General features: G+C 38.3%; 1 protein-coding gene across 2 annotated transcripts in view; it reads right to left on the bottom strand.

Annotated features, from left to right (window-relative positions):
• The window catches only part of myo10 (myosin X), a 78,730-nt gene that overhangs the window by 36,258 nt on the left and 16,352 nt on the right, over positions 1 to 26,120 (bottom strand). For both annotated transcript variants that reach the window (XM_036563532.1, XM_036563531.1), the window contains exons 2-4: positions 16,835 to 16,933; positions 14,498 to 14,656; positions 4,504 to 4,691 (exon numbers count right to left, since the gene is read on the bottom strand). In XM_036563532.1, coding sequence (XP_036419425.1) covers positions 4,504 to 4,691; positions 14,498 to 14,656; positions 16,835 to 16,933 — 446 coding nt within the window. The remainder of the gene's footprint in view (positions 1 to 4,503; positions 4,692 to 14,497; positions 14,657 to 16,834; positions 16,934 to 26,120) is intronic.

Genomic DNA, 26,120 nt, shown 5'->3' on the forward strand with positions numbered 1-26,120 from the left:
CGTCCATACTAAACAGTATGTCAAAAAAGTACACCACCCTTCACCCAGCACATTCATTATTTAGTATGGATAGTATAGTAGTATGTGGTTTCGGATGCAGCTTTAATGTTCATTAAGCTCGGGGCAACATGTCAGATGCAGGCTGGAACTCTGCAATAAAGTAGATCTCCAGGAGAAGGGTTGGTGTCCACATCCCTAGGCACTTTGTCTAAGCATGTGAGAGACATACACACACACACACACACACACACAGAGGCATAGACACACAGGGAACCTTTGACCTTTACATATTTTAGTAATTAGTGTCGTCAGGCAGCCGTGAGTTTAACCTTTCACAATATTTAAGGGTCAGCAGTCAGAGTTGGGGTTATGGCTTCAGGTCATATTTTGCAAAACGTTCAAGTATGGAAACATACCAAACCTAAATGCTCATAGCTTTAACGGCTTCTGCAGCGCGTTGTCTCCATCTGTTTAAGGTTGTGTCTATTGTCTCTGTGCTATGGGGCTGTGTGAAAGCCACATCAGTGTGTTTTTCGGCTGTATGTGAATATTGGGGTCTGTCTGGATGTGTGTGTATGAAGTGGTGCGCATGTTTGAGAGTTTGCGGGCTGCAGATTCACACCTCACAGCTGTGCGGAGGCTTTCTGCCTCAGAGCCTCATAACAATTCTCATAATCACAAGAAACCACTGCACCATGGGACAGAGATAGCGGAGTAAATAAAATTACACCACACTACAGTGGCTGCAGCCACACAAGTATATTTTGTCCCATTCTAAAGTGTTATATATATATATATATATATATATATATATATGTAATATATACATATATTTTGTGTATATATATTGTGTCTGTGGGAATTTGTACTATATATATATATATCATTATTATTTTTCATTTCAAACCATAAAAGCCATATTTGAAAACCTAATTAAAGCTGCGCTATGTAATAAAAGCAAGTAAAATATGATGTCTGTGCACTGCTGTAAAGCCTGAAATAATAACTTAAAAGTCAGAGGTATTGGGGTGGATTACATGTAGAGGTGGGCAGTATGACAATATTTTATTGTTACTGTGATCATGTTTGGCATTGTGGTCAACAGTACAGTTTTCTAAGCATGTTGTGGATATCGTCTGTACTTAAGAACACTGACTAACCACGTTTCATTATGTAGAGAGCATAATTATTCCTGTTTAACTTAATTTAGTGCAGTACATTGTGTAAAACACTGAATAAAAATCACTGTATTCATAGTTTTTGGTGGTAATTTTTAAATGCAGCATTACTGACAGAATATTGTAACACTTATTATGTATCATAAATGTGTTTAAGAATTGAAGTGATATAATATTTGTGTGATTTCGCCCACCCCTAAATTTACATGGGAGTTTTTTGACTACATCTTATGTCTTTTACATATCAATGTCAAATGCACAAGCTCAAAAAGAAACTCCAGCTTGAAGTTTAGGTCTAAAGTGCAAAATCAACATTTTGTTCTTCTGCACAATGTGTGCAATTACACCTTTCCACCACAGAGTTCTCCAAATCCCTAAATCTTACATAGAGTAGCTTTAAGTAAAATGAACACTGAACTGAGTTTGGATATCTGTATGTTTAAATCCCCCAAACCCATATCCATCTGCCCCTCCAGCCTTCAAAAACTCTGGATGACTTTACTTATCCTTTAGGATTATTCATAACTAAGAATGTCTTTATAAGAAATCTGTCATTCCCACTGCCATCGGCCTCCTGAAGACTGAGTGTTATTTTTGTAAGCATTTTGTTTAGAATGTTTGTACCTGTTGTTTATATTGTACTGTTATAGAGGGAAGCACAAGGACAAATTTCTAATATTGTTGGACAATAACATTCTATTCTATTCTATTCTATTCTATTCTATTCTATTCTATTCTTTTCTATTGAAAATTAAAACATTAGTGGTACTCCAGTAGCAGTGTAGGGTTGTAAGCATTAGCAATGGAAGCTCCTCAAAACACTGTGTTCAGTGATTATGTCTGAAAAAGCCTGGCACCTGATTAAGCGCTATAAGCATTCCGAATGTGATGTTAGATAGATCTAATAGATTATGGGCTATCAGTAAATTATAAAAAGCTCATTGCCTTCCAGACAAGGACGAGGTTCCCCATTGTAAAAATGCCATGCAAACCACTGAACTACAGTTATGAAATTCATATACATTGCACTGTTTCTGAAAAAGCTAAGCCAAATCAGCAAAGCCCAATAATCTGCTGCATATGGAAACCATATAATTTTACCCATGTGTCAGATGCAGTAAGAAGTGTTTGCAGGTGTGATAAATGAGGCTCCTGGCTGCAGTGCACACAGAGCAGCTCCAAGAACAGACGAGTCTGACCAGTTTACAGCTCACTTTCTGCTTGAGTGAGGACTTGGGAATCATGCAGAATCACACAGGCATCCTAATCCTAATCCTAACAGAGCAGCTCTGTCTCACAAGACAAACCATCTAAACCTTGCTGCACTAAACCCACACACACACAGACACACACACACACACGCAGACACATACATAAAGTTAACAAGCAGGTAGTTAAAGCTGAGGGTAATTGGGAGGCTTATACATAAAACAGTAGGGCACTAAACACAGTATATACCCACACCACTGGGGGTGTAAAGACACACTCATACAGACCACACACACACACACACACACATACAGGCTCACTCATATATCATTTCCCAAACATAAAACTTTTGTGAAGGGGACTTCAACCATTTTATTAAAATTTCAATCATGATGTAAACAAAATCATTCAGAGTGGTTTGATGCTTGATTCTAGAGAAACTTACTGCTCACAGCAGTGGTGATAATAAATGTTCCATAGGTTTAATGCTTTTAAATAGGCCTGTCACATTATTAAATAACACCATCACATGTATGTGAGCTTGTTGGACATCCCCCCCTGAATTATGGGCACTGATATGGAGTTTGTCCCCCTCCTTTGTGGCTATAACAGCCTCCACTCTTGTTTTGGATTGGATTTTGGAGTGTGTCTGTGGGAATTTGTACTCATTCAGTCAAAAAAGCATTTGTGAGATCAGGCACTGATGTTGGACGAGAAGGTCTTGCTTGCAATCAATGTTCCAATTCACTCTAAATGTATTCTGTGGGGTCGAGGTCAGTGCTCTGTGCAGGCCACTCCACACCAAACTCCTTGCTTTGTGCACAGGGGCACAGTCATGCTGGAACAGAGATGGATCTTTCCTAAACTGTTGCCACAAAACTGGATGCACAGAATTGTCTAAAATCTCTTTGTGTGCTGTAGCATTAACATTACTAAGGGGCTGAGCCCAAACCCTGAAAAAAAAGCCTCAGATCATTATCTCTACTCAAATAAACTTTATTGTTGGCACTGTGCATTTCAGCAGGTAGCGTTCTCCTGGCATCCGTCGTATCTGGATTCATCCATTAGACTGCCAGAGAAATGCAATTCATTCACTGCTCCCACAGCGACGTGCTTTACACCACTTCAGCCGACAACTGGCAGTGTGGCAGTGATCTTAGGTGTGTGTGTAGCTGCTCTGTCATGGAAACCCATTTCATGAAGCTCCCGATGTACTGTTATAGTGCTGATGTTGCTTCCAGAGGCAGCTTGGAATTGTAGTGAGTGATGCAACAGAGGATAGATGTTTTTATGTGCTATGCACTTCAGTGCTCAGCACCCCACTCTATTTGTTTGTGTGGTCTACACTTCTTGTTAGCAGGGCAGAATTCACTTGTGGCAATGGTGGCACCCTATGACAGTGCCACATTTAAAGTCACTGAGCTCTTCAGTACGACTCAGTCTACTGCCATTGTTTGTCTATGAAGACTGCATGACTATGTGCTTGATTTTATACACCTGTTAGCAATAGGTCTTGCTGAAAACCTGATCTCAATGATTCGGAGGGGTATGCACATACTTTTTGTACATATAATTTATTTCTCCTAAGGATTTTTAGGAGAAATATCTGTGAAAAGCTTGATACATAAATTAAACATATTGAGAATCACCTCTGCTGGACTATCAAAGAGGATAGTAAATAAAATGGCTATATCTGTGCTGTAGACATCACACACCACTGTTTTGTTTCTAATGCACCGTTTCATATTAACACACTCAGGAAGACTTTGTTTACATATCCACAACTGAAATATGCAAGAAATTTTGAAACACTGGTGGAATGCCCCTTTGTCAACCTCTGTATAAAGTTTACATGTGAATTTACAGTCTGTTTGAAGAACAGTAATGTGTGTGCATCCACTGTATGAAGTGCTGTTTGTGTAAATGCATGTCTTTGTACGTTTTCCTGACAAAAAAATGGACACTGTAGTAAAACCTGAGAACAACGACCAAACTACTAAACTGAATGATGATTTCTCATACGAGAAATTGAAAAAATTTAATATATATGGAACATTTGATTGATCCCATGTGCTGACACTGTATAAAAACAAACGTGTGTGTGTCGATGCTGTACCTGATAAGCACACACTGATTGTTGCTGCGCTTCCACAGTGACCGGTAGCACTCGTTGGCGATGGCGTAGATGTGAGGAGGAATTTCACCCAAGTGATGCCGACTGTAATGCTCCACTGCTGAAACACTATATAGCTCCGGCAAGTGCTGATATGGGTTCACTGCTGCCAATATAGACCCAATATACGTCTACAGACAGAGAGACACACATAGAAAGAAAGGGGGGGAGAAAAACAAAACATGAATTATTTAAAACATACATATATGTGTATGAATGGCATTTGTATGTGTTACTGAATGTGAGTGAATGTATTATATTACTGCAGGAACATATATGTGTGTTATGTGTATGAGTACCCAGTGACCTACTTTACATGTAATATGTAAATACATTTGAATGACGGTTGAGATGACGCATGTTTTAAATAACAAATCTGAAAATTTAAATTAGTAACAAATTTCAATGTGCACAATCATTCACAATACGCACTGAGCCTGTGCTGAGTACATAACCTGGGGGTAATGCCATATTTAAAAAAAGGTGTTGAAAAACTAGCCCATTTTTTTATCCAAAGTTTGCAAAAATAAACTATTTAACGAAGTACACAAAGAAAATCAAACTGTAAAAATAAACTCAATAAATGTGGTTCTTGTTACTACGCAGTTTATGCAATTACTATGCAGTGGATGTTGTTTCTATTATTGCTCTAAATCTAAATCCATCTTTTTATGATACATGCATTCACTACTCTGAAGAGGTGCTGACGATACCTTCTAAATATTTAATGGAATAGTTCAGTAATATGTAACGTATAATAATAACCATGACTAGGGATGGGCATTTAGGTCAAGTCAGATATTTGATTTTGTTAGCCATTCTAAAATATTCAAAAATAATCATAACTGTATGACAAAAAGTTTAAAAAGTTCATGAAAAGACTACAAAATATAACAATGGGCAGCATGGTTGCTTGGTAATAACATACTCCAAAGGAACTACATTTGTTGACGGAATAATCATTTTTCTCGATTACTATTAATAATACCCTAAATTATTTATTAAAAGAAATATGTATTTGATCATATTTTATATTGTTGGTCACTTCATAAGAGAATGAGCCACTTTAGATTTTACAATGATTTTATCATGGGTAAAGGGGGTTTTAGTCAGTTTTGTTTTATGTCATGCTTAATAACATCCTTACCTGTGATAAAATCACTGTAAAGCACGGCCTCTCATGGTTTACTGCTTTTTTTCAGTGAAGGTACACACACCGACGCCAATGACCGGAGTTGATGTGCCACCAGCCAGGAACTTCTAGCATGTCTTACTGTCTTGGAGCATCACTTATCATCTCTCTAGAGTGCATTATATCCAGTACTAGACTGAAAAGTAGGTGACGTGGCTTAAAATTTACACCAGGATAGGAGGTCAGTCTAAAGTCTTCAAGTTAAACAGACAAATGCTAATTTAGAGAGAATTAGTGGTGGTTTTAGGGTAGGTGATGATTTTATTATCAAAGAATAATAACTAAAAGCTAACATCAAGTCTTAGACTACATAGAGAAATCCTAGCAGAACAATGTGAATACTTTCAACGTGATGGCAAAGTGGTGGCAACGTGTTTAAGATTTAGTGGCGAGGTCAGCTTACACAGCCAGAGACCCACTGTTGTTGTAAAGGGCTTTCTGCCAATAAATCAGGCTGAAATATAGCGAGGATGGGATTTAGACCCCCACATACTTTATGAAGTGATGTCCAAAGAGAAAGGAAAGCATGCAAACCTTGGATATTAATACTCTTTGTTCCAGGACACTTACAGCTTATCTTTGTCCTGCTCTACAGTACAACACCAGAATAAAGCTATTAAAATGATTTAAAACCTTGAAGGCATTCCTAAAGCACTTAACATTCCTAATACACATCTATGGGCAGCTGTTGTCACCAAGTTAATGGAGCCTTAAAACAGCTGCAATTTACCGTTACTTCTATTAATAAACAGACACAAATATGTAAAGACACCCACACACATAGAAGGCAGGCACACAGACCCCTGATGTGGTATAGGTCCCTCATGTAGAGTGTGTATCCAGCAGACAGACTAATTGCAGTGTGTGTGCGGTGTGTGTGTGAACTGTGGGCTGCAATATGAGAAGTTACAGCTCCAAACCAAACTAAAGCAGAGCTATTTCCTGCTGTTTCTCTCTCTCTCTCTCTCTCTCTCTCTCTCTCTCTCTCTGTCTTTTACTCTCATTCTCTCTCATCAGCTAAAGAAAGAAACTCTGAAAAGAAAAGAATAAACTTGAATTAAAAAAAAATCCCTACTTCTCTACACCCCCAGCAGTTTGTGTGTGTGTGTGTGTGTGTGTGTGTATTTGATGTGGGTAGGAGAGCAGTTAGCTAGCCTACCATTCTCTGTCTCTACGAAAAAAAGGACCACAGCTGTTTACAATCAGCGAGAGAGAAAGAGAGAGAGGAGAGAGAGAGAGAGAGAGAGAGGAATAGGGAGAAAAGAAGAGAGGCAGGAGAGAGAGCAAGTGAGAGAGAGAGAGAAGAGAGAGAGAGAGAGAGAGAGAGAGAGAGAGAGAGGAATAGGAGGAAAGGGAGAGGCAGGAGAGAGCAAGCAAGCAAGAGAGAGAGAGAAAGAAAGAGAGAGGGAGAGAGAGAGAGGAAAGGGAGAAAGAGCGAGAGACAGAAAAAGAAGGAGAGAGAGCGAAGGGGTGAAACACAGAAAGAAAGAGTGAAAGAGGAAGGAGAGAGAAAGAGAGGAAGAGAGAGAAGGATAGAGACAGAGCAGGAAGAGTGAGAAAAAGAGAAAAGGGGAGAGAACGGGAGACAGGAATGGGGGAAAGGAGACAGAAAGGTCAAAAGACAGAAAGAGAGAGAGAGAGAGAGAGAGAGAGAGAGAGAGAGAGAGAGGGAGAGATAAAAAGGAGGGGGAGAAAAAGAGAGAGAGAGAGAGTCCTTTGTGTTTTAAATGCTGTGGAATTTGATCTGAGTGAGAGAAGCATTCCACAAGACATTTCTTCATGAAACATGGTCATTTTTAACACACACACACACACACACACACACACACACACACACAAACACACACACACACACACACACTCCTCTAAAGAAAGAATAAAAACAAAGGATGTAAAACAACTAATTTACTTGGACTCCAATTATATGCTTCTTTTTTCATAGCCTGCTTACAGTGGCCTAGATTTCCTGCACTGCTTTAGTGTCTCTTTATACAGTAATGAAAAGGCTTCACTGAAAACCAGAACATAAACTAATACAGAATTGCACACCACCGCCTTTCTGTTTTATCATCGTTCTGGAGCTGAATGAAGGTTGGACCTGCTTCAGTCAGGGCTTTACAGTGTGACAATTGCAAGTGCGAGGAGAAATTAATCCTGTGTGAATCTAAACAGAGATGAAAAGCATGGGACAGTCCACTGTGTGTGTACGTGTATTTTAATATTTAGCCAAATATTAACAAATGAAATCACTCAAGTAAGAGCTAAAAAGTAGTTCACTGGAAAACTGCTTGACTAATTCCACAAACACAAGCTAAAAATATTTCAGACTTGACAATATCATCGAAAATAAGCTGCACAAACAAAACTAAAAGACATTCTATCAGAAAAAAAAGTTGCTCCACTAAAGCAAATTTACACATCTCTCTGTGAACTGTGTAAAGAACAAAGTTTACACTAAATTATATGTATTTCATGGTTAGATGATTATATGAGGCTTCCTAGTTTTTCTGTTTCCAATAAAGTAGTTTAAAATTCCTGAAAGGCTGTGCAGAGTTTGTTGCTGTTTAATTAAGTTTGTATAAAAAAAAGATTACTTGATTAAGAGTCAAAACAACAGATTGCTCAAAAAGTATAAAAATGTATTTTTCACACTTGTGAATAAAAAGGCCCACTAACAATAAGAGTTTTGGTCTAGAAAAACACTTTATCATTCATAAGTTTTCTACTAACTGAAATCTTCATAGCAACCTGTTAGCCACTTAGCTAACCAGATGCATTTCCTGATTGAACTTCACTTCTATGCTTTGATCTTAAGTCGCCACAACCTTCAAAAAATAATGCTATATTTAAGTACTGCATTTTATCATTTCATTTTATTAACAAACCAGGACGTACTCTGACCTGCTAACAGGCTATAGCTAACAGGTTAACCAGGCCCATTTGGAAATATTACATTGCAGATGTAAAACTATTTTTTCTGAAAGGATCTGATGTTATGTCTATTTAGTCGTCAGCTGACTGCGTGTTAGCTACAGCTGCTATGAACTGCTTAGGTAAACCACTGTTAATTTGGCACTAGCTGCACTAACTGAATTAGCATTTATGCACTACTGGAGCACTAAACACTACTGGAGCATTAATACCGGCCCCTTGTGGTAAATCAGAATTATTGCGGAGAAAATGAATCATATGTACAATTTTCACAGAATGTTCATCAAAATCTAAAATGTTTTCATGCTGCTTTTTTCACAGTTAAAATGAATACATACACTTATTGACACAAATGTGTCAATTTTTTGCTTTTTAATTTAGTTGTTCTTAATTCTAAAAAATCATTTTGCTACAAATTTTGCAACTTTTCAGTGGCATCTCTGCCACAGAAAGTCTGGTGGGGCAAAACAAACTGTACGGGCAGCAGCCGACTTCTCAATGAAACTACACACAAACATGATCCATACATACACACACTCCATCAATGACATCACAAATTCACAAATTAACGTAACGTGGTGCAGGTGTTAGTGGAAGTGGAGACAGGAATATGAGTGATATGTTAATGATATGTTAATTAGACCTCACAAAACCTTATTAAACAGCATCACATTACAAATCCAAAGTTATCAAGCAGGGGACGATTATTGTGGTCTGTAACTACATATCCAAAGCAACATAGAGCAGAGAAACACATGCTTATATTGTCTTGTTATTAGGAGTAACTACCATGACTGATGAGGACCAATGGCTAGCTGCGTAGCAGCGCCCACACTGTAAAACGATGCTTACTAAATGTCTGGATGAATGTAAATGTATTATGTTTTATTGGCTGCTCTCAGCATGGCGCCAACATGATCGTGCCCTACAGTTGGTTATTGAAAGCACATTGAACATGCACAGTGTTTTTTAACTGCTCACTTGGTTAGACGAACGCTGACGGGTCGGCCCCACGCTCACCAAATGAACGCTGCTTGGAGAAATAGGTAGCCTACTGGCATTTACACAACAGGTACAGGAAGATATTTGGAATGTATCGCACAGCCCTACCAATGTCATATGTAATAAATGCACAGTGACATCTGGTGGGGCCAGGCCCCACTGGCCCCAAATGTAGAGACACCACTGCAACTTGTATAGCACCAGCCCCACCTGTTTAAAAAGTTAATGTACTGTCTTTTTCAAAGCCTCAAAATGAACTCTTGCAATGTCACACAGACACACACACATTTTTAGCAAGGACACCTTCCTGATTTTCCCTGGATAAAAAAATCCTTCTCTGTATACGCACACACACACACACACACACACACACACACACACACACACACACACACACTCACCAAAGACAGAGAGTCTGTTGTATGGTACATGTTTGTCCAAACACCACCTCTATTCAGGACTGATCATTCCCATATGCCACCAATTATCCAATCGCTTCAATCTGCTGGTCAATCTATCAGTTTGTGGAGCTGTCCTGTCTCAGAATAGACACTCAGGCTCCATCCCTATTGGAACAAAAAAATAACCCTTGCCCCCTTTCTGCTAAGGCATTTTTTAGTGACATCATGGTCGCCTTTCAATGAAGAAGTTGTTTACATTCAAGGACTGGGTCTTGTTTTACTGCTCAAATATTTTGCAACCTCTTATTTTTTAATTAACAGTCATTCACGTAATCATGTCTGAGTCACATGACTCTTAATTCACTGCTAGTTGATTTAACTCAGTTAATGATGGCCAGACTCCCCCCAAGACTGACTGCAAATGAGTAAGCATATTTGTTTAGGCACAGAGAATTGTCCAAAAAGGGACAGGGACTGGGAACCACTGGTCTACCCTGTCCATCAGTGCAAAGGAACCATCATAGGACCACCAGTGCTCAGACATTATTTGGGTGGTGAACCATGCTTAGCACAGTAGTAACACTAACATGGAAGTGGCTATAAGATGAGTACTGTACATCTACAAGGTCTATATGGTGGGAATGCCTGATAAACTGGCACCTCAGTGTCTACATATCATTGCTGTCCATTTTTTTCAAAAATTTTATTTTTAAACATCATTTGAGCATAACAGCTGCCTATTATATTGTGCAAAAATTTGTGATGAATGGATTGATAGAAACACTCCAAAATTGCTTGTAATAAAATCTTGCTTGTAATAAAATCTTTTTACAAGATGATTTATGTGTGATATATGTTTTTTGTGTTGGTGTAAGGAACTTGTTTTTGTGATAAAAGGAAGTGAAGTTCTGAACGGAACGTGATCAGCTGACTGACTGGTCAGGGTGTTTGTCGTAAGTGAGAGTATAGTGGGCAGGGACACGTGTTCAGGTGAGTTTTACCAGTGAAACATGCGAGTAGAACAGGATTGACATACTTTACATAATCACTGCCTGTCTAGACATGACCAGCAAATATCACCCTGAACATGGCTCTGACACACACACACACACACACACACACACACACACACCTATACCTATTTCGAGCCAATATCTATATCTACTGGTGATGTATATCATTCTTAATGAATTGGCTTAGTGATTATTTGCAATGGAAGTACAGGGTATGCATGGATCGTTATAAAGCCGTGTGCAGCCGTCTGAAAATACTACTGTTCACTTTTGTGTGCATCACTGGCTGTGTTTACATGCAAAGATTTTTGCCAATCCGAATGAATACATTCCGATTACAGATTCAGATTGAGGTGTTTATATGCTCACTCTATTCAACAATTCGATGGAAAATCTTCGTTTACATCTGCATTACAAGTAATCCGATCCAAAATACTGCGCATGCGTGGTGTACCACTTAGTGTAAACGTTACCATAACAGCGATCATCACGTGAGGTCCGGTCCGAGTGAGATGAGCAGCAGTGAGCAGCGCTTGTGTTTTTAATTACTTTAAAATGATATCAGACTCAGGAAAACGTCCTTCACATGTCCTTATTAAAGAAGGCTGAGAAGAAGATGTCATGTTCTGAGACACATAAACTGGACGCCCGTCCCACCGCCGTCTTTTAAAAATCAGAGCATAAACTTTGTCTCCTCTGCAGACCAGTTTCTGCTCCCGCCATGTTGAACGGTTATAAAGTTTTGCCAGAGCCGGTTTATGAGTTCTGTGCTTTGCTATGACACGACGCATATGCGCAAAACGTACTTACATGTTCCGATTGGAAATGTAATCCGATACAGGCGTTTACATGGCTATTATTCTTCTATTTAACGGATTATTTACAGGATTACCCACCTCATTCAGTCGGATAGAAATTGTATTCCGAATGGCCTCAATCGGACTAGACTATTCCGATTGAAGTGTTTACATAGACATATTCTATTCCGATTGAGCTATTAGTCGGATTATTAACGGATTATTAGGCTGCATGTAAATGTGGCTACTGAAAGAGAGAAAACCCACACCAGCAGGATTGCATGAATGCATGTGTTTACAGTTACGTATTTGAAGTACAATTGTAAAATGTTTGCTGTTATAGAATACATGCATGCAATTACTCAATTCATTTACTTGATTACTTACAGTGATCAATCAATAGTGACAGCCCAAGTATGGCATGTTGCACATTGGTGCATAGCCTCACTATGCAGAGAGCTTTCTAGGCCTGTGCATTTTTAATTCAGTACTATAGTGATAAGGTCATAGTGAACAAAGCCAAACACCAGACACACACACACACACACCATTTCCTCTGTTAATGAGTTAGCATGTTAGCATGCTAATGTGTTACCTTTTGGTAACTCTGTACATCCCAAAACTTCTTACTGACCGAAAAGAAACACATACACTCTCAAACACACACACACACACACACACACATTTACCTAGTCTCCAACATCAAAGCCCTTTTGGCCTGAACCGCAAAACCACAGCTGTACGAACCAAACTCAAAAAAAACACATTCAGCATTTCTACTGCATTCTCTCTCTCTCTCTCTCTCTCTCTCTCTCTCTCTCTCTCTCTCGCTCTCTCTTTCCATCTGCTCCCTCTTACTGTTTTCTTTCTTTCTGTGATCTACTACTTTTGGCTGTATAACAATGATCCATTTGAGAGAGGGAGAGACAGACTGTAAATAGTGGGGATTTGTATGCAGGCCACAAACAGAGAGACACACTCTCTCTCTTACACACACACACACTGACCAATCCATCCATCTCCACAACAAACCTGTAACCATAGCATCATTTGTTTATAGACAGGTCTGTTAAATGTCCAGAAGTCACTCTGGAACTCTGAAACAAGGACAACATTACATTTCATGAGAGGGTCCGTGTTACGACAACCTGCATTTCATTGCTTTTTGAAATAAGAGTTTGATGTAGTATGTAAACACAGTTCACATTCCAAAGTAGGACCGTTCACTCACCAGTCCATATGCTCCATACATTCAAACTAACTTGCAAAAATTATTTTCAAACCTTACAAATAACTACTCATTTCTCATTTTTGGACTTTACTGAAAGAGTGTTTCACAGTCTTGGTTTAGTCCAGGAGGCCTGCTTAAACCAGAGAAAATATGCTTCTTGTTAAAATAATAAAATGGCTACAGTTAACATGTGAAGTAGCCTAAAGGCCACTGATACTGTAGCCATGCATTGTTGTTTTTTGTAATAGCTGATGTAATAACTATGCAGAAATCTTTTAGGTTTTGTGAGTTAAGTCATTATGTGTGTAGAGAGTTGTTGCATGGCTTCGTCAGGTTAATAAGCATGACAATAAGCAAGAAAAATAAAGATCAACCTCATGCTGCAACAGAACGTCCTAATGGCAAACAACATATTAGAGCTGATTCAGCACAGGTACTAATGCCACACATTAAAGGAAAACTTGTTAAAAGCAAACAGAATTCGAGAGAAATACAATTACTTTTGTGCATTATGAATGAGCAGAATTGAATAAAGTGTGCTGGGAGAAGAGAAAATTCTAAATTCTAAAACTGGAGTGTTGGGACTTATCTTAGAAGGCTGTATGAGCTTTATTATACAGCTATAGAAGATAATTAGGAGACATTTCTGGGTCATATAGCAAAAACATAACATTACGATACATTTTCATGATCACCATAAGTCTATGATTTTAAATTATCTTATTAGAAAATGAACATGATAAGCCCTAGTACTGATACATTTCAAAATACTATCAAAAACTATTAATATAATGATTTTACACACTGTACTAAGCTAAATTCCATTGAACATTATCTAATTATGCCCTCTATGTAATGAAACAGGCAAGTCATTGTCCTTTAAGTACTAACAATCTGCATAATATGCTCAGAAAAAGCATACTGTGATGTTACGCATGTAATTTATCATGATGAATATTGTTGTATTGCCCACCTCTACTGGCCGGTACTCTTCCTACCTGCTGATACATTTCCACTGTTTGTCAAGAGTCATGTAACAATAATGTGCAGCAATTTTGGCAACGTCAGGTCATCAGAATGCCACTTCATTAAACCTAGTGCAAGTTCAAGTTATATAAGATACTCCTGCCCCCCTTAACACATACATACCTGGAGCTCACTGATGTAAGAGTGATGAAAAGAGACAAGCCTGTTACTAAACACTCACACACACCTCCTTTGTTCTGTGTGATGATGATGTACGTTATGTAACAGTAACATTGCTCCACAGCTTTCTATCTGCATGTGTGTAAATATGCTATACGCTGCATTCTGTGTGTTGCAAAGCTGTGTGTGTGTGTGTGTGTGTGTGTTTGTGTGTGTGCACTCACATAAATACAGCGCTGTGTGTATCTCAGATGCAGGTTGTGTAGAATAGCTCCCTCGTGCAGGTCCTGCAGGGCTGCCATGTCCTCCACTCCACACACACTACTACTGTGCATCGTGTACACTCTCTGTCGGCTCAGAGCATTCTGCTTATACGTGTACACCTGCAAAAACACACACATACACTCATTAATCACATAGAGTACACTGACAGAGTTAGGCTTATCACAATAATTACATCACAATTATTTGCATTTGCAATTATTTCATTTGACTGCAATTGTTTACCACCATTGTTAGCCACCACAATCATATGTTTACATCACAACACATGTAAATGAAGTGTTTTCATCAGCTGGGTTGAGGCAAATACGTGTGCATTTAAAAAGTAGAAAATACATTTTTTGAGATACGCATTGGGCAGCAGTGAGTAATATTTGCTTATTTTATGTATGTTAGTAAGACATTTAGAGGGCAGCAGTGAGCAATGTTTGTTTATTTGATGTTTGTTAATATCACCTTTAGAGAGCAGCAGTGAGTAATGTTTGTTTATTTGATGTTTGTTAATATCACCCCTTTAGAGAGCAGCAGTGAGTAATGTTTGTTTATTTGATGTTTGTTAATATCACCCCTTTAGAGAGCAGCAGTGAGTAATGTTTGTTTATTTGATGTTTGTTAATATCACCTTTAGAGGGCAGCAGTGAGTAATGTTTGTTTATTTGATGTTTGTTAATATCACCCCTTTAGAGAGCAGCAGTGAGTAATGTTTATTTATTTGATGTTTGTTAATATCACCTTTAGAGAGCAGCAGTGAGTAATGTTTGTTTATTTGATGTTTGTTAATAATGCCTTTAGAGAGCTGCAGTGAGTAATGTTTGTTTATTTGATGTTTGTTAATAATGCCTTTAGAGGGCAGCAGTGAGTAATGTTTGTTTATTTGATGTTTGTTAATATCACCTTTAGAGAGCAGCAGTAATTAATGTTTGTTTATTGATGTTTGTTAATATCACCTTAGAGAGCAGCAGTAATTAATGTTTGTTTATTTGATGTTTGTTAATATCACCTTTAGAGAGCAGCAGTAATTAATGTTTGTTTATTTGATGTTTGTTAATATCACCTTTAGAGAGCAGCAGTAATTAATGTTTGTTTATTTGATGTTTGTTAATATCACCTTTAGAGAGCAGCAGTGAGCAATGTTTGTTTATTTGAGCTCAAGCTGTGTGTGTTGTAAGTTGGGCACTGCTAAGCTAGGATGCAACATAGCTAGTCAGCCAGTTTGTCTGCTTTAGCCTTGTACTTTAATAATTACATACAACAACAACAAAAAAGATAAAATACTTAATTGCAATTATTTATAAGGCAGTTAATTGTTTGCTAAAATGTCATGATTGTGACAGGCCAAGAGAGACTGTCTGTCTAGAACATTTTGCCCGTTTCATTTATTGTGTGTGTGTGTGTGTGTGTGTGTGTGTGTGTGTGTGAAAAGGGAGTGTTATAACCCAACCCAGTGATTATGGTTTGACCAGTCATGGAAAAGTAACTAAGGAACAGAAATAATTCAACCACACAAATAGAGACAGAGAAAGAGAGAGAGAGAGAGAGAGAGAGAGAGAGCGAGAGAGAGAGGAAGAAAGAGAAGAAAGAAAGAAAGAAAGAAAGAAAGAAAGAAAGGAAGAAAGAAACTGATTGAAACTACTTTTTCAGCTGACAATATTTTTTTTCCTATTAAACCTGTTTTTTTATTGTTTCCTATTGTATTTCCACCATAATTTCTCCTATTTGCACAATTGGCTGATTACTATAGTAAAACATATCTGAACCAACCTGCATAAGACTTTGAATGTTGGCCCCACCCACACATATAGTACATACAGTATAAATGCAATATGTGAGTTTTAGGACAGACATTGTTATCCATTAGAGTTGATGGCCTATAATACAACGTGAATTAGCCACTGGGTCTGCTATAAGAGACCGCATTTTCTGTGGTTTTGTGTGTGTGTGTGTGTGTGTGTGTGTGATGTCTGTGAGAGTGTAACTGTAAGTGTGTATCTGTCCAGCTTGATCTTAAATCCCTTTTTATCTCACAGTACCTTGATGTACTCTGACAACCTCCATGGCTAATGACTGAGCCGTGAGGCACCAGCACACATGCTTAGGGCAGGGATTGTGTGTGTGCGTGTGTGTTTGTGTGTGTGTGTGTGCGTAAGACGAGACCATCCCACCTGTCTGATGTGCCTCTTCTCTGAAGTGTGTTCAGCAGATGTTGCACTGCTCTCTCCCAAACAATTACTCCCTTTCACACCCACACACATACACACACAGAACACGGCTGACTTTACCTGTCCATAGTCTGTGCGGAAGACCACCACACCACCTGAGCAGGAGTCCACTGTACTGGGCCAGTACTGATCCCCCTCCCACAGCCACACACGACAGCCCTGCAACATAAGTGAGTCATAAATCCCATGTGCATTATACATTTAATGACCTATATGCAATAAGATTTAGACAAGTAATAAGAACTTTGAGTTTTAAACAAATTAAACATAAAGGGTCCAGTTAGTGAGTAAGGCTGGTCCTGGACAACATTATGAAGGAGACTCTTCATTTGAAAGGAGGATATGTTCCAGGACTTGGTTTAGTCTCGGAAACTTTATTAATGCAAACTTAAATATTGGTTTGACACCATGATACCACTGTATATTCCGAAAATATTGTGATATTAAATTTTATCAGTATTGCCAAGCACTAATGTAAAGTACAGAATATAACAAAGCTGAAAATGCATAAATTACTTTCTTTCTTTTACATTTTTTAAGCAATCACACATATGAATATACTTTACACTTTAGCCAGTCACTCATCTTTTTGGTATTTTTTGGTATTATTATTTGTTTCATCTGAGTAATGATATAATCATTATTCTGACAATAATAAAAATACCAAAAAAGCTAGAAAAACATAAACTCTATCACATACATGAAAACAAATATAGAATTCCACCGATTATTTATTAAAGATAACACAGAGGTGTCGACTTCTAGAGAAAATAACTCGTACATTCACAGCCTGTAAACTGTATAAATTCACTGACACCAACATTTCTAACATCAAAATCAAGAACAGCAATTTATCCAGTTTTGATTTTCCTTACTGTGATAAATTCCTCTGACAATCAAACTAATTACTTTATTCAGAACAATAAATAAGAGTTTTGCTTAAATTAACAGTCAACCCCTTAAATGTCCAGTTTTATTGGCCATTTAAGGGCAAATTTTTTTATACACTTTTGTAACCTAAGGACAGCTTCAGTTTGCACTGAAGTCCCTGTAGTTACAGAATAATAAGGCTTTGTATGTAATAAAGGTTTACTTAAAGCATTTCTTTCAATGCTAGCCACACCCCTGCATTTTACAGCAGGAAGTGAAACTACATCCTTGTCCCTCATGACCAAGCAAACTTTACGTAAACTTTACTACTGAAACTTTAAGTATACATTTTTTTGGGTTTCAATGAAAAATATTACATTTGTATATGTGTACAACTGATCAAAGCTGTATTTGCTAGTCCTGTATTGGCTATTCTTTTGGAGTTATGCTCAAAATTAGCTAAAATTGTCACTACCAAAACAGACACTACTGAAACATTTAGTAAAGTTTCATCAGTTTCAGAGCAATATTATTGTATTTGTAGGGACAAATTGGAATGTTTGGTCATTTATTTTAACAAAACAAACATGATCAAGACATAGGGTCAAGGATTTAAGTCTAAAGGCCAAGTTAGTTAAAAGTCTGAAATGGGGTTTTCAACTCTGACTCTGAACCAATTCAGCAGAATGATCACAAAGCAACAACACACAGCAACACAGCTCTCTGAAATACATCACCATAGGAGAAACACACACACACACACACACACTCATTAGAGTACCTGCTGATGGAATAAACATATGGTGATTTGGACATGCATGATTGGTTCTGAGGCCCACTGCCCAAGACATAGCAATGAACTTTAACCCCATTTCCCTCTTTAAACACACACACACACACACACACACACACTCAAATCATACCAGCACCACTTTACACAGCAGTTCACAACAGTTTTTCAGAATATCAAACTAGAAAAAGAGAGAGAATAAATGAAACAGTGAATGAGAGAGAGAGAGAGAGAGAGAGAGAGAGAGAGAGAGAGGGAGGAGAAAAAAGAGAGGTTTGGGAATATTTGACAGACTCTACTTTACTCTATATCCTTTATGCCACTCTACGCAATGTGTGTTATGGTGGATTTTTCATGTTCTGTTTCACGTGCTGGTTCTGAATAAATCCACTGAATTCAAAAATTGAGTAAATAAAACCTCATCAGCACGATGATTCAGCCACTGTATTCAAACATGAGTCACAAATAATTACAGCTGTTTTCATAACTTCATAAAAACTGCTGTCAGATCCTAACTGTGTGCCTGAATTGTGAACATTGCTACTTTTAAACAAAACCTCACGGCAAGTCTCTTTTCTTTCCACTATGCTTCAAATAAAAGCTGACACATCCTTATATTCTAGTCCAAACAAATATTGGTCATCCAGTATCCCTGCACTGCATCTTTTCCCCGCTCCCAACTTTTAAAGGGATAGACCAGTGTTTTTCTAACCTCCATCTGCCACATGTGTAATGAATGACTGATCAACGTGGACCACCATTTTGACCTATTTCCCTGTACTCAGGAAAGCACAGGAAATGTATTCACTCATAGCACTTATAACTGAAGCCAATGGGCAGCCGTGCAAACCCAGGTAGACCACCAAAACTGACACTATGAGATAAGCAGCGCTCTTGCTTCAGATCTAAATAAATCTACAGGTGTTTCTATCCATCCTTCCATTGTGAGAAGACAACTCAATGCTATGAGTCTAAAATGATGTGTAGCTGCAAAGAAGCCCATACTGAGAAAAGGAAATAGACAAAAAAGAAGCAAGTTTGCTAATCAAACAAAAAAAGCTGTTGCTGTTCTCAGAACAATGAACTGACCAGACCTCAACATCATGCGAGTCGCCCTGTAATGCCTGAGAAATCTTGACCACGTCATGCATCTTTATGCATTAACATAACACACACAGGCTCAAAAACAAGGTCAGACTCCATGTTTAGATCTCAAACCAACATTATACTGGTGAAGATATGATGATAATAGTAGATCATTCACTTGCATCCTCAGAAGACTGTCTTTATATACTCTTTTAACGAGCTCACAATCATCCGATTAATCTGCCCTGGAAAGGGGTCTGAAGCACAACCCACACTACAAAATGTTTTTCTGCCCATTGCATGCAATTACGCAGTTCCACCAGAGAGGTCTCCAAATCTCCAAAACATACCTAGTGCAGCTTTATCATGTTCTTACTGCAGGGAAGTGATTGTGTGTCTCTTCCAATTTGTTTGTTTCCAAGTTCCCTCTTCCACAAACAGACACACAGACAGCCTACTGTGTCCTGCTGCTGTTTCACACACACACACACACACACATACACAGACACACACACAGCTGCGCTGAATGATTAGACTGATCGGCTACACGACAGCTGTGCAGCTGGCCGTCCACACTTCCTCCACAACAACAGAGCCTGCCAGCGTGTGTGTGTGTGTGTGTGTGTGTGCCTTTTTCTGTGTGTGTTTAAAACTTACCCTTGTGTACAGTGCAATGTGTCAGTAGTTCAGGAGAGATTATGATTATCTTTAAAAGTCATTTTCCTAAACACACAGGATTTTCATATTTCACTCTCACTCACTCATTCACACACACACACGTAGCAGGGAATTACTATACTCAAGCACTCAAGCCCAAGAACAGGACTGACCAGTGAGAACACTTGACAGTCCAGACTACAGCTGCGACTGATCATTTTGGTAATGAATGCTCTGTTTATCAGTAATATGACCAGTAAACCTTCACATGCCTTTTTTTTAATATATTTTATTTTGATAATATAGGGAAACTGAAAAAATAAGATTTCAAATGATACTAACTTGACTTAAAATGCCCTGCATGAACCTCTTCACTATGAATGTTTTAAAAAAATATATGTATAGGCACAAACTTTATCCCAAAACAATGTCTTAGGCATCAGTCAGTGTAATTGTAACCATTTAGTGTCATAGCTATCTGTGAGGCAGTTTTTAGAGGCTTTAAATGCTCTGGACATCTGGTTTCTATCACCACCGTGGAAAACAATTCTGACTCTTACATTTCCATAGTATGTTTCATCAAATCACTTAGCAATCTTAACAATTTAATTAAGCAGAAATGAGGAAAAATCCATGGAATTCCCCTTCAAACGAAAGCTAGTACTTCTCAGCAAAAAATGACACACTTACTTAAAAAGCTACTTTTTTAAATGACAAAAATCAGCACAATAGAACTGTTTAAACTGAACTTAGCACTCTATACCCTCACACATTACTTCAGTGAAAAAGTTTAATAGTTTGTTTTATCTATCATGAATGATGCAGATCAGCAATAGCAGAAATGTGTTATATTCATAGTGATCATTGTTCCTAAGTCTAGTAAGCAAGCTACACTATTAATAATGGTTTACTTATGTGTGTCTCGATCAAGGAGCTACATCCTACACAGGTTGCACTCAACTGCAATTTGCATTTTAAGTGGTGTTCTTTGTCGGAGGAGGCTTTAAACACAGACAGAATATGTGTCCTTACTGTGAGAGAACTTTTTAAGATGGAACCGCCATGTCCTTTGAATCCACTGCATGTGAATTTCTTACAACTGACCATCCACGTTCCACCCATAACTGTGTTCAGTCTTAGCAACTATTGTGAGGTGAACAAACTTTACAGAATGTTGACAAAATCTCCATGCAATCTAATGAGAAACTGTAGCATACAACTAAAACATTTTTGTCCAATTATTCAAACAGAACTGCTATGGTATTTGTATGGATTCACTACATAAGGTTTCCACTTTAAAAGGCTGTTCTGCCAAGCTGACCTTTGTTAATGTAGCTAATCTGAACTGGTCAGTTTGGAAACCACCATGACAAATTTGCCACCATGCTAACAATAGCTGAAACTTGTGGTTAAAGTGGTGTGTTCTAGTGTTTCAGCTACAACTGCTTTGAACATTGTCACTGGAATTGATTAATATTGCTGGTGACATTTTTTCCATTCAGGGTTAAAAGACTACAAAGAATCTTTGATATAAAGAGCCCATCGTTTATTTCCTTCTATCACATCTGTTTAGAAGAGCGTTTATAATACAAAATGCTGTCAGTATTCCCTCTATGTAGGATTGATGTAAGTCATTTGGACCACATGGAAGAATGCCCATCAGAACACCCCTAATTTCAATCAGGGGCACATCCGAAGAAATTCTAATACAAGAAATTAAATTAAATTAAATAAATTTAAGTCATCAATGGCTTTCTGTTTCACTGGCATATGATTATGAGGTGACACACATGCCCAACACCCTGGGCCTCCAGCAACATGGGGAAGATCAGAGAATACAATACAAACAACAAAAATTCTCACAAGCAGAAGATTCAAACTGGAGATCTGATGAAAAGAAGACCCAGATGTTTTTCACCCACAAGTATGGTGAGGAGGATAGTCCACATTCTCCAAGGATCATGGCTGGACAATTACAGACTTGGGTGCATCTTGGGGTTACCGAGTCTCCAAAACTACAATTAGATGTTACTGCCATGCCAACAAATTATGTAGAAGTCTTGCCAGAAGAACGCCTCTCTGTCTTCAAACCACAAGGGCCTGGAGTTCACTAAAAACCGCTGTAGCTTTTATCGGAACCTAGTTCTGTGGTCAGATGACACAAAAATAGAGCTCTTTAGATGAAAGCACCAAGGTGGCTTGTTTTAAATAAAAGGTCCTACAAAAATGTACATAATCCCTGCTGTGGAGTATGGTGGTGGTTTTGTATTATCAGAGTCCACACAAACCTAGTCATGGACACATCTCAGCCGATTTGAGCTTTTCTCTGTGGATTAACAAGACACTTACACCTCTGTTCTATGTCACACTGCTGTGGCTGAAGGACCACAATGCTACACAGATGAGGGTGTATCAGCTGATTACCAAGCCCTTTGTGTGTTCATTTAGATGTCTTAGAACAGAGTTAGCACTAAACCTAAAGCTATACATGAGCTTGACAGCTCTGCTTCATATGGTACCGCTGTTAAAAGTAATAAACAGGGGTGGACACTCAAATCAAGCAATCAGCCAATTTATCATTTTGATTTTGGCTGATCTTTGTTGCAATTATTTGACGTCCCAGAGGAAGATTTAATTGCTCAAATGTTGTTCTTTGATGCCTCAGGAGATTTAATGGTGGTTTTCCTAAAATTTCTCAGGAGAAACGGAATTAGACGAAAAGGAGACATGAGACAGACATGAGATTTGAGACAGGAAAGATAAAGGACAGATAAGAGTTAGTTAAATTTACTGAGATCTCTGCTAAAACTCTACAGGAGACACATGTGAGATTACTGTGCTCTTTTGCTTGGGAGAAATATTTGAGCAGCCATTAGACTTTAGCAAAAGCCTCCTTTGTTTTTCCATCGGCTCTCATTGTTGTCTAGGACAGTGTTTCTCAATTCTGGTCCTACAGGCCCACTGCCCTAAACATTTAGCGCATTTCCAGCTTTAACACACTCACTTTAACTCAATAATAGGCTGTTAATGGGCTGACCAGTTGGATCAGGTGTGCTGGCAGTGGGAAAAACACTAAAAAGTGCCAGGCAGTGGGTCTCCAGGACCAGGATTGAGAAACACTGGTCTAGAAGAAACTACAGAGAACTATTTTGTGATTTTTCTTTCCTCTGGGGTGGGCCAGGTAAATGGACTCTGTATTTGAATGCTGCTGCCACACCTAAATCAAAATGTTGTGGCATAATTATACATGACTCATTGTGCTGAACTGCCAGTTGCACTTTATTTGATTCATGTTATTTATATAGACACCAATTCACCTTTCATGATCTTAAAATACCTGTTTGGCCTAGTAGAAATGAAATACTGTCATTTTTCATAGATAATGTCACTTTTAGCTAATAGACAGTACTGGTAGTTGTGTACTTCATGTGTACACTTATCCCACACAATGTGAGCTTCAAATTGGCCAAAAAAATCAACCATCGGCCAATTTGGCTGTAAACAAATCGGAATCCGAATAAAGATTAATGACTGGTGCAGCTTTAGCAATACAGGAAACTACTGGTTTGGAAAATGGCATTCTAGTGGTATTTAGCTGTCCTCACACACGTGCACACATACAAACACACACACACACACATATGCATGCCAGAAAGGAAGAATCATAAACTACAACAACATTTGGAACCGCACATCTCTCATTCTCTCTCTCTGTCTCTCTCTGTCTCTCTCTCTCTCTCTCTCTCTCTCTCTGTGTTTGAGTTTCATCTGTTGGCGCACTTTGCTCAGACACAACCGTTCTTGGCTGAGATTTCTGTTCCAGCCAATCAGCTACCACTAAAACAGGAAGTTTACTTCTGACAAATCAGACGCACAAATCAAGGTAAGCACGTTCAAGGATTTCTCTCTCCCACACACACAACCCCACACAGTCATGATGAGGTTGTTTTTCAGGCTGAACTTGAGTTTATCTCTGGAATTCTAGGCCTCTAATTCAATCTCACAGCTCTCTCTCTCTCTCTGTCTCTCTGTCTGTTTCTCTCTCTCACACACACACATACACACAGACACATTACATCCAGTTCAGACAGAGCTCGCCAAAACTCACATTACAATCAGCAACTCATCCAAACTGGAAGGAGTGTGTGTATGCAACCAAGACATCACTTACTCATCATAATTACACACACTCAGGCCAAACACATGAAAGCAAGTGGGAGACTTTTAGGAATACTGAACACCGATTGCTTTTGCTCTGTAGACACACTAAACAAATCCATGTGCATATTCTTGTAAAAAAAAATCCCACAAAGTGATCTGAATGTCATTTATGCCCTGTCTCAGACAGACATAAAGATAAACTTTCCAACTCAGATTTCTTTACAGTGGTGGTGGCAAGAACCAGCAGTCATGATGTCTATGCATACATACGCAAACATAGTCATCTTATTCACTATCCAAAACAACTAGTGAACCGACATGTATCATGAGTTTTTAAAATGTTTATAATAGTAAAATAGTAATACATTTAGGGAGATTTAAAAAAAAATACGTTTTAAAACCTTACTCAAAACTATCATAAAACAATGTGTCAGGTTGTAAGGCAGTGTACTGATTACCATTTCATGTACTAACTTATTGTGTGATAGCTTTTAAAGGCATTAAATGCTTTGGATGTCTGGTTCCTATCAACACTGTGAATAATTCTGAGACTGCATCTTAATTTTTGTAAATTAGTGGAATTAGTGGCCGAGAAAAGTGTCATCCACTGAGACAATTTTACCTACATTGGTGACAAACATAAACTCTCAGCAGAGGCAGAGTGGGCATATCCTACAGCCTGATTAAAACAAATAAAAACAAACCCACATTGTGTGTACTTCTGTGTGCATGTAAAGTTCACTCTAGGTGACCCGCACAAGCAGTAGCAAGGAAACACTACAGTAATACACACCCTTATCTGTAAGAATGGGTTTTATTGAGGATTGCAAATGTGCTTGCAGTGAACGTGACCTGCCACATTATTTCACACAAGAGCTGGGAATCGATTGGGAGTTGACTCTCCAATTTAGGCACTCGATTTCACACAGTAACCACATTCACACCACAAGCCTCAATACTCAGTTCTGTTTATTTGCTCAGATCCAATCTTATATGGTTCACAATTGTGAGTAAGTAACTCAAATCTGTCACTAAAGTGAACCAACCTGTGTTCTGAAACGGTGCACATGCACATCTCCAAAATAACGTCATGTGAATGAACCATGTGCTTCATGAGCAACAAGCAAACTGGCTGCAGAACAAGTGAAAATAATTTGCTCCAAACAGCTCTAAGATGTTCATTATTAGAGCAAGACAAATGCTAAAAAGAGTCAACTGCGTTGTCTTTGCAACATTTACAGCAGGTGTGTCCAAACTTTTTTCAAAGAGGGCCAGATCGTATCGTATCAAAATACCTGAGCTGAAATATTATTCACAAATGATTTCAAACATTACATTTTCAAAATATCAGCACATGGAATCGGATCTTTCTGTGAGCTACTATGTTTCCTATGACTGTATAAAACATGTACAGTGCTTCTTTTACTGCTCAGGGCAGTTTGGGTTGGTAAGCACTTATTACTAAACTGTTTAAGAGTAAATAGAACATGTCTAATGTATTATGTATTATCCTATTCCAGTGTGTAATTACTCAAAAATATAATTTGTTAGATTAAAATCTATAGACATTTTTCAGTTTTGATAGATAATGTTCTTTACATGCCAAATGAATGCAGCAACCACATTCAGAAATCACTTCATCAAATGAGAAGAGCAGATTAAACAGTATAAACAGCCATATTATTGTTTGGCCTTAAAGGGTTAATATTTACTGAAGTAAATATGAATTCAGGGAACTGAATTTTCTCTGATAGGAAGTTGGTGCTGTGAGACACCGGTAGC

This window comes from Colossoma macropomum, unplaced genomic scaffold, assembly GCF_904425465.1.
Source record: "Colossoma macropomum unplaced genomic scaffold, Colossoma_macropomum, whole genome shotgun sequence".
NCBI classification, from domain to species: Eukaryota; Metazoa; Chordata; class Actinopteri; order Characiformes; family Serrasalmidae; genus Colossoma; species Colossoma macropomum.